The sequence below is a fragment of the Urocitellus parryii genome, chromosome 5, assembly GCF_045843805.1.
Source record: "Urocitellus parryii isolate mUroPar1 chromosome 5, mUroPar1.hap1, whole genome shotgun sequence".
NCBI classification, from domain to species: Eukaryota; Metazoa; Chordata; class Mammalia; order Rodentia; family Sciuridae; genus Urocitellus; species Urocitellus parryii.
In genome coordinates, this window is record NC_135535.1 from 27,079,004 (window position 1) to 27,095,585 (window position 16,582).

At 42.3% G+C, this 16,582-nt stretch overlaps 1 protein-coding gene across 1 annotated transcript in view; it reads right to left on the minus strand.

Annotated features, from left to right (window-relative positions):
• Positions 1–16,582, minus strand: part of Plekhg7 (pleckstrin homology and RhoGEF domain containing G7) — a 63,109-nt gene that overhangs the window by 30,157 nt on the left and 16,370 nt on the right. The window contains exons 3-6 of the mRNA XM_077799041.1: positions 13,851–13,978; positions 10,653–10,693; positions 3,656–3,751; positions 2,663–2,806 (exon numbers count right to left, since the gene is read on the minus strand). Coding sequence (XP_077655167.1) covers positions 2,663–2,806; positions 3,656–3,751; positions 10,653–10,693; positions 13,851–13,978 — 409 coding nt within the window. The remainder of the gene's footprint in view (positions 1–2,662; positions 2,807–3,655; positions 3,752–10,652; positions 10,694–13,850; positions 13,979–16,582) is intronic.

A 16,582-nucleotide genomic window follows, 5' to 3' on the forward strand; every position in this document is an offset into this window, starting at 1 on the left:
CTCAACTAGGACAATTTAAAAGAAATATTCTTTCTGCTTTAAAAAAAGATTCATTGCTTTACAGAACATTTTTCCATTTTTAAGAAATACTGAGTTCTCCAGTGTATTTATTTTACCATTTGAGTTACAAATTTTCAATTCATAAGCAACTTTGGGAAACCTGTTGATTGGTTGATTGTGAAAAGGGATGTACATAGTACATAGATATTTAAATACTCTGGGGCATTTGAAAATACACCTTTTTTTAAAAATATTGGGGATTAAACCTGGGGGTGCTTTACCACTAATCTGTGTCCTCAACTTCTTTATTTATTTATTTATTTATTTTTTATTTTGAGACAAGGTCTTGCTAAGATGGCTGAGGCTGGTTTTGATCTTGGGATCCTCCTATTTCAGCCTCCTCCTTTGCTGGGATTATAGGTCTGCACCATGGTGTCTGATGAAAATATGCATTTTCTTAAGCCAAAAAATGACAGTTTGGAAAGTTGGGCAGCTTACAGTGGGATGGAAATTTTTGTGCTATTTAGTAGGATAAGGGAGGTGCGTTGCTCAGGGGTTAAAGCTCTGCCGAGATCATTTGCTGGTTACCATGGGGTTGGGGTGCCTTTCCCTAACCGCAGCCTAATTTTTACCTCAGTATCTTCTCCTCCCCAGGGAGCACACATGCCACATCATACTCCCAAGGGGTGGGCCTGGATTACCCTAGGTCAATTAGCATCCCTTCCTTATCTAGCTAGAGTAGTGGGTTTAGTGGTGAGCACCTGATCTACGCTGTCCAATCAGTATGGATCTCAAGATTCAGGCCATCCATGCAAGAAGATCTCTCTCTTTACCTGCTTCCTCTTCCTCTCTCTCTCTCTCTTCATGAGTTCAAGGTCAGCAGCCATTTTTGTGACTAAGAGAAGCCAGTCATGGGAGGAGGCTGATGCCACAGAAGGTGGGAATGAAAGATGAAAAGAAATGTTGTCCCTGGTTTTGAGTTCTTTGATCACCCACTCTTGAATTCTCTCCCACCTCTGAACTTCACAGGCACAGGAGCCAGTAAAATCCTGTATGATTAAAGCTAGTTCTCTGTTACCTTTTCCTATAAGCATCCTAACCAATATGGACTCTGAGTTTCAGTTTGTGGTTTAAATTTTGCTAAGTAAGGTACTTAGTGCAGTGACTGTCAATAAATCTTACTGATAAAAAAAACAACTGACACTCGCACGTAGCACTTAACAGATTTCAAAGGAAACACTTTGATCACCACCATGATTTAGTGCATAGCTAGAGGTGGCATAGTCACTCCCTTTTTATAGCTTAACTCAGGGATCATCAAACTATTGCCTGCAGGCTGTAAATCTGCACTGCCACCTGCTTTTGTGAAGTATGTGGTACTGTGATCCTGTCGGTCGTGAATATTCCTTGACATATTATCTGTGCCGTTTTTGCACGGTGATGGCAGAATTGAGTAGTTAAAACAAACACCATGTGGTCTGCAAAGGCTGAAATATCTACTATTTGGATTGTTCTGGTTTCAATGTGTTCCCTGAAATTCATGTGCTGGGAACTTAATCCCCAATGCAACAGTGTTCCGACGTGGGCCCCAAGGAGAGGTTACCAGGGCTCTGCTGCCATGAATGGATTAGTGTTGCTAACCAGGAGAAGGTTCATTATCACAAAGTTGTTATGACAGTGAGTTTCCCTCTTTATGACCTCTCTTGCCATATGATGCCTTCTGTCATTTTATAAGGCATCAAGAAAGCCCTGACCAGATGCATTTCCTTATCTTGTATCCCAACCTCCAGAAGCATGAGCCAAATACATTCATTTCTTTTCCTTGACAGATCACCCAGTGAGATTGTGTTACAGCAACACAAAAACGGGCTAAGATAAGGATCTTTACTATAAATGTCTGCCAACCTCTGGTTTAGGGTATGGAGGACTAGACTTTTCAGCAGTTACCTGAGAGTTCAAAGGCAAATTCAGGGTTTGAACTCAGGTCTCCCATGATAGTGCTTTTTTTGCTGTGAGCAGAGGCAACCTTGGTAGTCACATGGCCTCTCTTGTCCTACGGTCTTGGAAGAAAGCTGCTCCCTTTTCTCCTTGCTCTATGGTTCTTCTATAAGGAATTCTCTGCTCTGAGTCCCCCCTAGATCACATCCAGCGCCCATTCACACAGAGGATATCACGATGGTACTGTGTATTCTGATGGCACTACGTTACAAGCGGATGACAGCTCTGGAAATCTGCGACTGTGCCCTGCAGCTGACCAGAGCATTCACCTGGCACTTGTTTGGGAGGAAGCAAGAGCTCTGGGCCAGGAAGCCACGAAAGATGGGATAGGCTGCCTTGATGGTAGCTGTGAGCTCCTGGATTTAAGGATGTGTGAACACAGGTGAGATGTGGATCGTAGATGGGGAGCTGGGGGTGATTTATTAGGTCTCCCTCCATCCTGAAAAGATGGGTTCAAGAAAAGAATGGAGAGACAACTAAGTAGTAGCTAAACAAAAATGAACCATGAAGAAAATGTTCTTCAAAATCCTGAGAAAGGGAGGGAAAAAATCTCTTGACTTGCTTTTATTTTATTTTATTTTTTTTAGCATGGAAGAGATAAGTGAATTCCCAAAGAACCAAATTGATATTTTTCATGTATTATAAAAATGAAAGCCTGTGTTACCATCTTAAGAACCAATAAATGGTCCAAGAAATAAGTGCATTCACTCGTGAAGAGTTCCCACACAGCCTCTTGCTGCTTTCCCAAGTCTGATCCATCAGGGGGGAGTTTCTGACGTGTTTCCATGACTTCGTTCCAGGTCTTATCCTGTACGTGGGGAGAAAAGAGAGAACAACACATTCCGCCCCCCGTGGTTGACCTGCCTGCCGTCTGCTTTCCTTGCAGTGTGGTAGGGACCCTGCAGGCCCCCCGTGTCCCTGTTGGCAGTGGCTCCTCAAGCTACAAACCACAGCTTCTCCTTGTGGCTGGAAGAAGCCAGTTCTCCTGACACAAAGCATGGGAGTTTCAAAAGCAGAAAAATTCAAGCTGACATTGCTTGGAATGTTGCATGAGAATTTTACAAGTCCGGTGTTTTACAACCTCCAAGATCTGAGAAGCCTGATTCCAGGTTCTGCTGGCAAAGCTCATTGAAATTAACTACTGAAGAATTGAGAAATGAGAGTTTTAAGACTCGACGAGACCTTAGAAATTGATTTATCCTAAACAACTAACTTTGCAAAGGAGATTCTGAGGCCAAGAGGGGCAAACCGTTGATACAGCTAGAGTTATTTGTCCCTTAAGGACAGGAGATGTTCTGGGAAGTGTGCTGTTGGCTGATTCTGTAGCTGTGTGAACCTCAGCTTGTACTTGCACAGACTAAGGGTTGACGATGTCACTAGGCCCTCCTGAGGAGACCCCCAGAGGTGTGGCCTGCTATTGACCAACACATCATTGTGCGGTGCTTGGCTGCCTTAATTCTTCCTTAGGGCTTCATGACCTGCCAGAGGCTCTCATTCCCATGACCTGATGGCAGATAGAGTGACTTTCCCCAGGTCTCAGTGTCCTGCCCAGCCCTGGGCTCCTCCCCTGTGCCAGCCGTACTTTGACAACTTAAAATAATGACCAAGAAAAGACAAAGGAAAAGCTGTGCCACTTGGTAAGTGGCGTGCACCCTACCTTAAAGCGGCAGAACTCGTAGCCCCTGAAGTCTGTGATCTTCACGGAGGACAGGCAGTTTTGCAGCTCGGCGACCAGCTTGTGTTTGTCTTTGCTCTGCTTAAAGAGGAATAGAAACAGGGTTTTCAAATGTGAATTCTCTTTCCTCAATGTTCTCTACTCTACTGGTTTCCCTATGATTTTAATGAGATTCCCCCCAACACCTTTCTTTTCCTTTTCACACTGTAGTTTCCACATATGAGAGAAAACATATGATCCTTGACTTTCTGAGTTTGGCTTATTTAACTTAACAAAATGTTTTCAAGTTCCACCCATTTTCCTGCAAATGACATAATTTCATTCTTCTTTGTTAGCCTAGTACTTAGAAGGAGTTTAAGTATAATTTCAATTTATTTTGTGGTCATTATCTTTTCAAGTTTCTGTTTCTTTCCTATTTCTGTTTTATTGGGTACCAACTTCAGCATCCGGTATTTTTTTGAAATTTGATATTTTTCTAGAAACGTAACCACGTCATTTTGGTTTTTGACTCAGTAGATGATTATTCATGTTTATGACTTTTAAAATCATTTTATGTGTGTCATTAAATATTGTTTTCTACAAAAATAAAATAAAATAAAATGTGAATTCTAAAGGACATGGTATTGGTAGCTTCAGCAACTTTAGTTGATTCTCTGATGTTTGTGAGAACAACTAAACCACTAACAGACCCAGCCATGTTTAGGCATGAAGACTTCCGATGCCTTTTTTTAAAAAAAATTTTGCTTTGTTATATATGACAACAGAATGCATTACAATTCATATTGCACAGATAGAGCACAATATTTCATATGTCTGGTTGAACACAAAGTAAAATCACATCCTCGTGTCTTCTTTCATGTACTTAGGGTAATGATGACCATCTCATTCCACCATCTTTCTTACTCCTATTCCCTTTCTGAGCTATAGTCAGATTCCTAGGACCATGGAGGAGCTGGTGGCAGAGGCTCATGAGAATTGTCTATTGTAAATCTCTCCTCTCACTACTGGGAAAAAGAGCAAGGAATGGTCTTAGAATCAACAGAGGGACCCAAGTCTAGTGCCCACCTCTGGTTGATACCTGTCCTTCACAATTTCAACTTTCTGGACTCTGGACTGTAGGACATTTGCATAAGAAAGTGCTTCTGGCCTGTCAGTTCAACCCCTCAGTTGGCATCTGACTAAATAAAACTCACAGTGTTAAATGGACTTGGCCAACACGATGATTCTGTGCTAAAGAACTCCAGAACAGGAAAAATGCTAGTTTCCTTAAAATGGAGCTGCCCACTTTATGCTGTTTTAGTTTTTATTCTTTTTTAATTTGTTCTTTTTAGAGGTACATGACAGTAGAATGTATTTTGACATATCGTACATCGTGGAGTATAACTTCCCATTCTTGTGGTTTTACATCATGCGGAGTTACACTGGTCATGTATTCATATATGAACACAGGAAAGTGTTCATTCTAATGTCTTTCTTATTCCTATTCCCCTCCCTTCCCTTCATTCTCTTTTGTCTAATCCAATGAACTTCTATTCTTCCCTCCTCCTCACTTATTTTGAGTTAGCACACACATATCAGAAAGAACATTTGGCTTTAGTTTTTTTTGGGGGGGGATTGGCTTATTTCAATTAGGATGAGAGTCTACAGTTCCATCCATTTACTGGAAAATGCCATAATTTCATTCTTCTTTATGGCTAAATAATATTCCATTGTGTATATGTAGCATAATTTCTTTATCTATTCATCCATTGAAACGCACCTAGGTTGGTTCCATAGCTTAGCTATTGTTAATTGAGCTGCCATTAACATTGATGTGGCTGCATTACACAGTCTTTATTCTTGTTTTAGAAATCTGACTTCAGGGCTGGGGTTGTGGTTCAGTGGTAGAGCACTCACCTAGAACATGCGAGGCGCTGGGTTTGATCCTCAGTACCATATAAAATAAATAAATAAAATAAAGGTACTATGTCCAACTATAAATAAAAAAAACCTGACTACAAAGATAATGTGATTATTGCAAAGAAAATTTGAAAAGCAAAAACACAATAAAAATTAAGGCTACTCATAATCCCCACCATCAGATAATCATTTTTTGATTATATTCATAATTAACTTTAAGGGGTGTCATATTTACATGTCTTTCTATAACTTTTTATTTTTCTTTTTCATAGCTTTATATAGGTAAAATTGAAATAGAGTAAAATGCACATATTTGAAGTATATAATTTAATCAGTTTTGACACATATGTAACCAATACCATCAACGTAAAAAGCATTGCCATTACTTTTTTTTTAAATTTGAAATTACATGAACTGTTTCCTGTATAATTTATTATGTTAAAAATCAATCACCTTAGGATATATAGAAGCCCCCCTTACATCATCTATTTCAAAATTAAATGGAGCACTTATAAATATCTCAGAGGTCAAGGAAAAAAGCCCAAGAGAAGTAAATAAAAAGTGCTTTGAACTAAGTGATAAAAGCTTACAGTATCAGGATCTGTGGGATGAAACAGTACTCAGATGAACATTTATAACTTAAAGTACTTGTATCATAAAAAAATTAGAATCATAATCAAATTATTTTCAAATTATGTAGTAGGAAGGAAAAAAATAAGAGTAGGAGCCAACATATATGAAATAGAGAAGAAATAACACAGCTAAACTTTAATAAAGATCAAACAAGCCTAATCAAGGAAAAAGCAAGAACACAAAAATGAATATGGATGGAAAGGGAGCTATCAAAATAACCCTACAGATGCTGAAAATAGACTAAGGGAATATTGCAATTGTATTCCAACATCTGTGACAGCTTACATAACACAATAACTTCTATATTAGAGAAGGATCCACCTGCTGCTGAGAAGAAAGTGTATTCGGTCATTGATGAATGAAATATTCTACACATGTCGGTATAACTTGAGTTTTAAAGGTGATCTGTTAAGAGCATTTCCTTGATTCAGTATTCTATTGCAACAGCAGAAACTGCCCACATAAGCAGTTTGTGTTATCATTCAAACTAGGAAGAAACTATCACATAACTGTGTATAGGGCTTTCTGAAGCCAACTTGGCTGCATTTCAGTGGCGTGTTTATCACAAATAATTTCTCAGCTTGCTCTCTTGCCTCTGGGTGCAGGATGCTGGCAGGGATCTGAAGAATTTGGTGCAAAGGAATCAACGTTAAGGACATGAGAAGGCTCTCTGCTGCTGTGGGGCTGAGAGGGGACCCTGGGATGGGTTCAGAGTGTGCTGAAGCCTGTGGCTGGTTTCTCAGGTGGGGTCGGAGCACAGACTGAGGAAATCTATTGTAGATTCTTTAGCCTCCACAGTAGCAAAGGAATCTTGGAGCCAGTTGGGGACCTCCTACAGCAATTGAGACATATGCCTTTTGTTGATGTCTGAAACCATAGCGACTGTGTGTTGTGGCAATAAAAAAAAAAAAAATCAGCAGCCAGTTGGAAAAGACAGAAATTGAGACAATGGGAGCAGCCTTGGAGTTGTGGGGAAGTGGGCGCGAGCTCTGTTCCCTGAAGAGCACTCGCTGTGGCTTGCCATGGGTTTGACCAAACCTCCTGGTCAAAGCCCGGTGGTGGCTATGCCAGGGAGAGGGAAGGAGAAGCTTCTTCCCGTGGACACAGTAACTTTTTAAAGTCACAGACTCACCTAGCTCCTTGCTGCTTCTTCTATGGCAGCCGTAGCTAGGAGAAGAGAAGCACCGGGAGAGCATTTGAGAGGATATGGAGGACGGACAAAAGTGAGAAACCAAGGTAGATTCTGGGTTCTCAAATTTAGTCCCTAACAGGTAATTGGGATGTGAACTTGCGGTAGACACTGGTGACATGGAACTAGAGGGAAACGGAAGGTTAAGACAGAGTAGCTACATTTTAAGAATAGTTTGCAAAGAGTGACATTGATTCAGTGAGGACAGACAGGATCTTTAAGAGTTCTGATGACATAAAGGAGGAAGGAGTGTTCAGGTCTGGTGATGGAGACCCCCCACAGTTAGAGGAGTGCTATGATGTCAGGGATAGAACAGACTGAGAGCCAGACTGCCTGAGATGGCTAGAGACAAAGCTCTGTTTTCAGGTATAAGCTTTATGACCTCAGGCAAATTATTCAACCTCTCTGAACCTGTTTCCCCATTTGTGAAAAGCGGGTAAGAATGTTACCTACCTTGTTGGATTGTTGTGAGAATCTGAGTGCATGTATGTAAAACCAGACGTGAACAGACAAGGATATATGTAAATAGAAATAGTGCCTGGTGGCCTGGTAATGTGGTAGCCTTACTTTAGCTTTATTACTAATATTTTTTTATTGATAGGAAGAAAGGAAGGAGGGAAGACAGGCAGGTAAGAAAAGGAAAAATCTGTAAAAGAAGTGTGCAATATTGATGTGGATTATCCTTCATTAGGATATGAATCACTTGATAAGGCTCAGAGGATGAAGAAAGGAAAGAGACGTATTGATTTTAAGGGAAACAGATATTGTGTCCATATGGAAATGGGGCTTCGAGCAATGAACTTTCCTTCCTTGCTGAGAACCTTTATCAAAGACATTTTGTCATTTCACAAGTCAGCCCTCTGTTTCCACAGGTTCCACATTCATGGATTCAGCTAATCACTGACCAAAAATATTCAAAGAAAAACTGTCTGTTCCAAACACGTGCAGACATTTTCTGGTCATTATTCCCTGAATGATGCAGTATAGCAAATATCTACATAGCATTTACATAATATTGGGTATTATAAATAATAGAGATGATTTAAAGTGTACGGGAAGATGTGCTTAGGTTATACGCAAATGCCATGCCATTTCATATAAGGGACCTGAATCTTCTTTTTTAGTGTCTCTCCATTACTGCCCCCCCCACCCCAGAATGCAAACCACTTAGCATCCCCAATTTACATATCAGGCCTGACCTTCTCAACTGGCATCTTAGATGTCTATGGCCTAGTACTTGGCGCATAACAGTCACTCAATACACATAGGGACATGCTGCTTCTTTATGGGGAAAGAAGGGCCTGATCTCAACAGCTTTAGGACATCCTGCCTGGGCCAAGGTCTTTGCTTCTGAAGGAACATGTCTCCTGGAGCTTCCTTGACCTTGAGGTGCCCTCAGGAGAGCCACGGGGAAGTGACCCCCTTCTGGAACCTCAGACCCGACTAGTGACCAGCCCTGCCTCCGTTCACACCAGGAAGGTGCTCAGGAGAGGCTGCCCTGTCTCAGACCTACCAGGAAATGGAGCACATCCCTGAGTGGCTGAAGACAACAGCCTCAGTGACAACGGTGTCACCCCGTTATCGACAGGTTATGATTTGCAAATTGCAATATTCAGATCACATTTTGTATGAACATTTTTATTTCTGAAAAACAATCATGTGAAAGTCCATCATAAATCTGACTGTGAAAATAGGTCGTGTCGGGGGCTGTCCTGCGCACGAGCAAAGCACCCTCCTCAGCCCCGAGTGATGAAGGTACTGAACTGGCATCGCAGGCCACATAGGGTGCGAAGCAAGTGGGCCTTACCTTGGCTTGGCAAGGAAGGGCTTCAGCCCTGGGCTTGAGCGTTACCCAAAGGGATTGGGCAACCCCTTTCTGAAATTCTATTTCCTGCCTTATTTGGGTGGAATATTCTATGGAATGTCTTTTCCCTAATAAATAGAGGGGTCCTGGGGACACTTCTCTCTTGCCTTCCAGCAAGGAAGAGGACCCTTGAGGTCACAGAGCAGTCCCACCCTCGACCTGAGAAACTCATGTCTGTGTGTTGTGTGGTTTCTTCGTCGTCGTTTTCTTAGCTTAATGTTGCAGCCAGCACCTCTGCACCCAGCTCATCTCATCGGCCCAGCCAGTTGGTGGGAAAGTAGTTTTCCAAACTCTAATTAAAAATACTACTATTACTACTAGGGCCACTCTTGATTGCTTACGAGTGCTCAGCTCTGGGGGATGCTCCATGTATGTCACGATTCCCTTATCCCAACCACTCTGTGGGGCTGGCATTGTGACTTTCCACCTTTTATGGGGGGGAAAAAACCTGAAGCTGAGGAAAGTGTATCAATGGGCCAAGGTCCTGGGTCAGGAAGTAAAGCAGCTGGGATTGAAACCACAGGGGGATTTCAATTTAGCTACTGGAATTAAAAGGCATGTCAAGACAACATGTGTCCATAGAACCACTGCAGATGTCAGCAACCGGTGATAGATTGACTGGAGAGGCCATGCGGGCAGGTTTTTAACAGAACAAGGCACAGTGACTTCCCATAAGGCCTCCCAGCTGTCGGCTGCCATATACAGGTCTCAAAACTGGTACTGCCAGAGGCCAACACCAGTCTTTTCCCTTTCTCCAGAAAACAGGAGCTGGGGTGCAGTCATGATCATGAACACTCCCCCCTCTACCCACGGCCTGCCAGGAAAGGCTTGACTTTTCCTAGGCCCTAAGGACTCGGGGACTGCTGATTCAGATTTATTACTCTTCAATAATTGACGGAACCAAGAACAAATTTAAAAACCCACTAGGATGAATCCAACAGACTCTCCCAGAAATAGAAGTGTATTTGTGGAATCGGTTTCTGTAATACCTCATGAATTTTTTAATGTTCCCAGTATATATACGGCGCTGCCTGCAACCCAGGGCACACACTCATGTAAGTTCTACTTCACAGGGGGACGGGGGTGTGTGTGCATCCTCAGTCATACCAGGGTATAAATTCCGTGTTGTGAAGCATCACCATGTTAGAGCTGCTTCACGTCTTTGCAGAACTCATTAACTGCTGGCAATTAGCACTGTTTTGCTGCACAAAAATGACACCATTTGGCATGTTCTATCGCCAATACTGTGGATGTGATGATATCATTTACATTTCATGTGCCATCTGCTTTTAGGCAGAGAGAAAGCAGAATAAAAAGACTCTTCAGCCGTTTCTTACTTTCTTAGCTACAGGAGGCTTAATTAAAAACAAAAAATGACAACGTGAGACACTTACCACTCCTCTTTTGGAGAAAGGCCATCTTGGTTTCTTGGATTCTGGTGGGTGAAATAAAAGCAAACATGTTGTAACTCAGAGCAACTGGTGACAGATCCTTGCAGTGCTTCGTGAAGCTTCCTTTTTGAAAATAAGCCAAACAGAATTCATCCTGCTTTCATTCTTTTGAAAATACATAGAATGAATATTTATATTTTTGCAAAGGAGTGAATGATGCAGTGTCTGACCTGGTTCTGCTGCCTAAAGATGAATCATGCAGGTACCAGGAATTGAGCCCAGGGGTGCTTAACCACTGAGCCACATTCCCAGCCCTACTTAGCATTTTATTTAGAGACAGGTTTTCTCTGAGCTGTTGCTTAGGGCCTCGCTAAGTTGCTAATGCTGGCTTTGAACTCACGATCCTCCTGCTTCAGCCTCCCAGAGCTGTTAGGATTACAGGTCACACACCTGGCTCATGCAGGTCTTTACTAGGGTATTGTTTAGATTCCTTTCCATTATCACTTGGGGAGAAATCTATGAACTGTAATAAAGTTGTTGAGTAATGGGCTGGGGAAATAGCTCAGTAGGTAGAGTGCTTGCCTCGATTATATAAGGCCCTGGGTTCAATCCTTAGCACCACACACATACACACAAAGATGTTGAGTAATTATTAGAGAATCATAATGCTTTTGGGCTGAAAGGGCTGGGCCCTCATTCTTATGCCATATTCCACCACACAGACTTCAATCACCTGACCAAACTTGAGACTCAGTTTCTATCAACTCAGGAATCCCCAGATGCCATTAAATGAGAATTCCTGAGATAGGGGACATCAACATGACATCACCAATCTTTATATGTTGTCTTGTTGCCATTGGTCACCATCCAAATCATCTTTAGGAGTGGCTTTGGGATGAGAAGAGAGTCATTGTTCAGTCACACATTCTTTTGGTGACCAGGTAATAAAGATCTTTTGATCCTTTTCTGATCTTTTGGTTTTTATGTTATTTCTGCTGCTCAGAAAAAAAAAAAAAAGCTGGAAATTCCCTCTTAGATTTATAGGATGTTCTGACCACTCGGTATAGAAAATAGAAGTCGTATAGGTCTGTCTTTCAGAAGTCTGGTTCACTGCGGGTGTCTTTTGAATGTTCAATCAAACAGAAGTAATTACAACATTCACTCATAGGATGTGCTTAAGGGACCTGCTCTACTGTAACCTTGGATGAGACCTAATCAGCCCAGCTGAGTATCCTCTCATTTATTATGACCACATTATTGATCTTTATAAATGGGAGAGTAGGTAAAATTTCCTGTAGGGACAAATGAGATTCTCTATACTTAGCCCTCAAATGACTAGTGGTAAATTATGCAATTTGAAATGCAATATTTGGGATCCTTGGCAAATTTCTCTCCTCTTTTTTTTCTAATTTTGAAAATAATTCTGAATACTTCATAAATATTCAGAAAAAGGTTTGAATGAGTCTTTATTAAAACCACAATCTTTCATTATCTATCTTAAATATTATCTTTGCTGAATTAAGCTACTTTAATAGTATCTGAAGGTGGCACATATGTGCATCCAGGCTTGAGAGACCCTGCCATAGACTGTGAACTTGGAACATGAGACTTCTATTCTAAACACCTTGAGGAGTGGGCTTGGTGGGTTGTGGTAGAGAACATTGCTTGTCTTCTGTACTATGTGGTGCCTGCTATGACCCCAGGCGCACAACTTACAAAACAGCTAGTATGAAATGGAAGCATCACACAGCCATCATGACCTTGCTCCTCACTGTAGTGTTCCTCAAACTTCAGCTGGTACCAGAGCTTTGCAGAAAGTGAATTGCCAGACACCACTCTCAGAGTTCCTGATTCAGTATGTGTGGGATGGTACCCCAGAAGCTGGATTTCTCACAACTTCTTGGGGTGGGGGATGCCGATTCTGCTGATTTAAGACCAGCCTTGGGAACCCCTGCTCTAGCTGTGCATGAGTGTGAGTGTTTATGAAGCATCATGAAACGTGTCCTAACCTATGTTAAGAATACACTGGGTTCAGAACTACTTCTGCCTTGGAGGGGTGGGTGCTGAACATCCCCATTTCCCCTTGGTTTGGTTATTTGCGGTGTGGTAGCATAGGGGACAATAGATGTTGGTCCTTATGTGTTGTGCCACAATAGATAGTAGCTGTGGAAGAGATCTACACAGAATGAAGAGCTGTTCATTCTTCTGTATTCCTGGGGCTTCTGCATTCCACATTCGGAAGGCTACATCTGCCCATGGTAGGTGACTGATACAGACTGGTGGAAAGAGCTGGGGACCAGAATTCTGGGGCTTAGATCCATTCCCTGGACACTAACCAGCTCACATGGTGACTAGGTTGCTTCTCCTTCTTGGGTCTCACTTTGCACAGATGTGAATAAGGAATGAGCTTGATTATTTTCCGACTATTTTACCAGGTATCCAAGGTTTCTGGGGATCGCCTGGTGTGAGTCTTTGGGGTCTTCTAAGATTTAGTCAATGCAACTTTACCTAGATCTATTTTATACCTTGGATTGTCATGAAGTCAGGATTTTTAGGTAAAACACCCAGCTAGGAATAAAACCAGCTTAAAGCTACTATTATGGACAATCTTTAGACCTCATTTTTAGCTATCAAAGACTTCAATTTTCTTACCCTCAGAACCATGAGGAAAGCACCCTGAACAACTGCTCTTTTCTTTCACAGCCGAGGAATCAGCCCTAAAGCTGCCTTTCCCTGTTAGACACTAATCTGTTCTACCACCTTTGCTACCCGCTGGGACCATTCTGGTTGGAAAGGACCAATGTGAGGCTGAAGTTCAGAAGTGGGTGGGAAATAAGCTTTGTAACAATTATTGGCAAGCTGCCCATCATCCCCCAGTGAGGACACTCTGGTCCAAAATGGTCACTGTCACTGGTGCTGCTGTCTTGGGTCCTCAACTTGGAATAAATGATGACAAGAGGACATCGTGAGGGGAGACCCATGCCTTATCCATCTCTGTAAATGGAATGCCTGAAACCAAGACTGGGAGTCAGCTGCTTCCGGTCCTCCAGGCCTGGGTCTGTTCTAACTGGCGAGACTTCTGTTCTAACTGGTCAGTGCACGTATTTCACAAGTCTTTAACTATTGGGAACATCTTCCTGGCTTAGGGCATTCTCTGTCTCAGAGCAGGCATATCATGAACATAGGCTGAATGAACGGGACCTGGATTCAGCAGCAGCAGTGGGTGGCACAGGTAATCCGCAGCTCCATCAGAAACCAGAAGGTCCCCAGGAAACACCTCGAGTCCAGGTAAGTTCAGCACCACAGAACTGCGCCTGCGCTCATAGAACCTGTGCTTAAGAGAGGAAAGACGAGAGCTCAGGGCTGGAGTGCAGGTGGGATCATTGTTCAGACCCTCTCTGGTCAACATAGATGTGGCTGCTCACCACCTGACATCTGTCCTCCTAGGAAAGTCTCAGGACCGCTTGAGGATCCAGGCACCGGGTAGTCACAATGACACACACAGACTACATTTACTGGCCACCTCTTTGGTCCTTATTGACCATTTATAATTTTAACTCATCCAAACCAGCAGAGGCCATGTAGAAATATTAACATGAATATATCTATTTGCTCTGATTGGGAAGGATACCAGGAGGAATTCCTAGTATCAAACACAGAAGTCTTGCCAATGAGGCATACTGCCTGAGAAGTGAGTAGGATGGTAGAGGTGGCCTCTGGCACTCCTAGTAATCCAAAGCCAGTTGTTTGAAGCTAGCACTGTTATTTTTCTTAGAGAAAAATAGGAACTATTGCAGGAAAAGCTTAGCAAGTATATATATATGCCTCTCTTTTCCTCTACTCTGTTTCATGAAATTTTCTGTCTGTTGGATGTTCACAAAATAAATAGTTTAAGTATCAGACACAGTGGGGAGGAGGTCCAAAGTCACGGGGCATTTACAAAGTGCTATTCAAGGAACACAACTGGAAGGGCGTCTGCCATGCCAGGAACTCGTCTGGTACAAAGAATCCTAGAGACTCTCCGTTTCCTCATCAGGACCATGCAGATATTTCTTTAGTCTATTCTACGGGGCAGAAGACCCAATTCCTTCTATTCACTGACAGATGTGATCTTGAAATTCTCTTTTACCAACCGACCATCTAGAATATAGGTGACTTCATGTAGACAGAGATTTTGGCTCATCCAAAGCAGAAGTAGTCATACAGAAATGTCAACACGAACGCTGAGGAACTGCCCAGGAAGTTGAGAGCTCAGGTTTGTCTTGCCCCTTTAGTTGTCATGATTTTGTTCATTGTCCTGTAGCACCCCTGTCTCCCCTGTCTCCCAATTAGCCATGCGTTGGCACTCTATGAGTCTCTTAGTGCAGTTCTTCTCTGCGCCTTCCCCTTTCCTACCTGCCTATTACTCTAGACCTACCATGTTTTTAACCAAGTCCCCTGGTTCTGACCTTCCCCGAGTGACAACTTTCTGCCTGTGCTTTCTCTCTTGCCTCTTAATTGTGCCATCTTGGATCTCATGGTTTCTTTCTTGTCTAGATGTCTGATGTTGGGGACTAGTCACATCCTTTCACGCCCATCATGCTGCTGACCAAAATCTGGTTTACTTCAGCACCTTCCGTGGAACTTATTATAAACACCCATCCCCACGCCCCACCTTTGGGATCTTGATTCAGTAGGACTGTGGCCAGCCCTGGTGTCAGTAGTTGGGACTCGGTTCACCCTAGAAACTCACCAGAGTCAGAGAACAAACTAATTTTAAGGCTATAAATAACTTGGTATACACCTTTCCTTCCTTTGCATTTTAAGGATTATTTCAAATGTTTAGCCTTTGGCTAAAAAAACCTTTCCAAACTGATAGTAGGACAAATTGTTGAGCACTTTCTAATTGGTAAACAGCTTAAATCCGGTAAATTTCTACAAAACATATAAAGAACGCCTCATCCTCTGCTGCCGGCATACTAGAAGGTTTGCTGCTTTCTCCTGCTTGCTCCAAAGAGTCTTTGCCAATTCTCTCTGGGACCCACTGGGTCAGGCCCTCAGCATCTTGTCCATAGTGACACGATCACCTCTTAACTTTTACCTTCAGCTGCATCTTTGTGATTCCTGTGCACAGTCACTGAACATGAGTAATCCACAATTTAAGTCTGACCTCGATCCCCTCTGCCTGCAGAAGCTCTTCATCTTATACCAGAGAAGCACATTGTTAAGCCATGCACCCAGGCCCTTCTGGGATACTCTTGATATTTTTTACTTGACAATTTTTTTTTCTGGAAATAGGGAATGGTTTGGAAATCCTAACAAAAATGGTGTTTTACACCTCTGTACTTTGGGAGTGTTTTATCCCTTCTGACCCTCCCAAGCTTAATATGCAGAGATGCAGGCCTGTGGGGTACCTATGTTAAGTAGCTTAAAAGGGAAATACACACATAAAATTTGGCTCAGCTTCATTCCATGATCTACATTTTCTGGGGTTTTAAATTTGGTTTTACTTTCCTTTCTCTGCTTTTCTCAATGCTTGTAAATGAATGAACGTGAATGAATAAAACGATGAACGTGAATGAATGAAGCAGTCCTCTGATGTCCTCCCTCATGGGAAGTGATTTATTTCATAAGGTGGTTTTGTAGATTCATGTCTTATTTCCTCTATTATCCTCATCTCCTAGCTCCTGGTTTAAATCCCTCAACTTTGTAAGGGTTCAGAAAACATTTGTCAGGTAAATGGAACAATAACCAAACCTGTACAAGCTTAGAGCAGTGAGCAACCTTTTCCAGCACAAACTCCTGCAGAATGTGTGCTCCAGTGATGGTTACCTTCATACTGGTCCTTGGCTATACCAACTGAGCTATATCCCCAGCCCTCTTACTGGGTCTTATGCATCAGAGAATCTAATCACTGAGCATGAAATCTGACACAGAGCAGGTATTCAAATAAG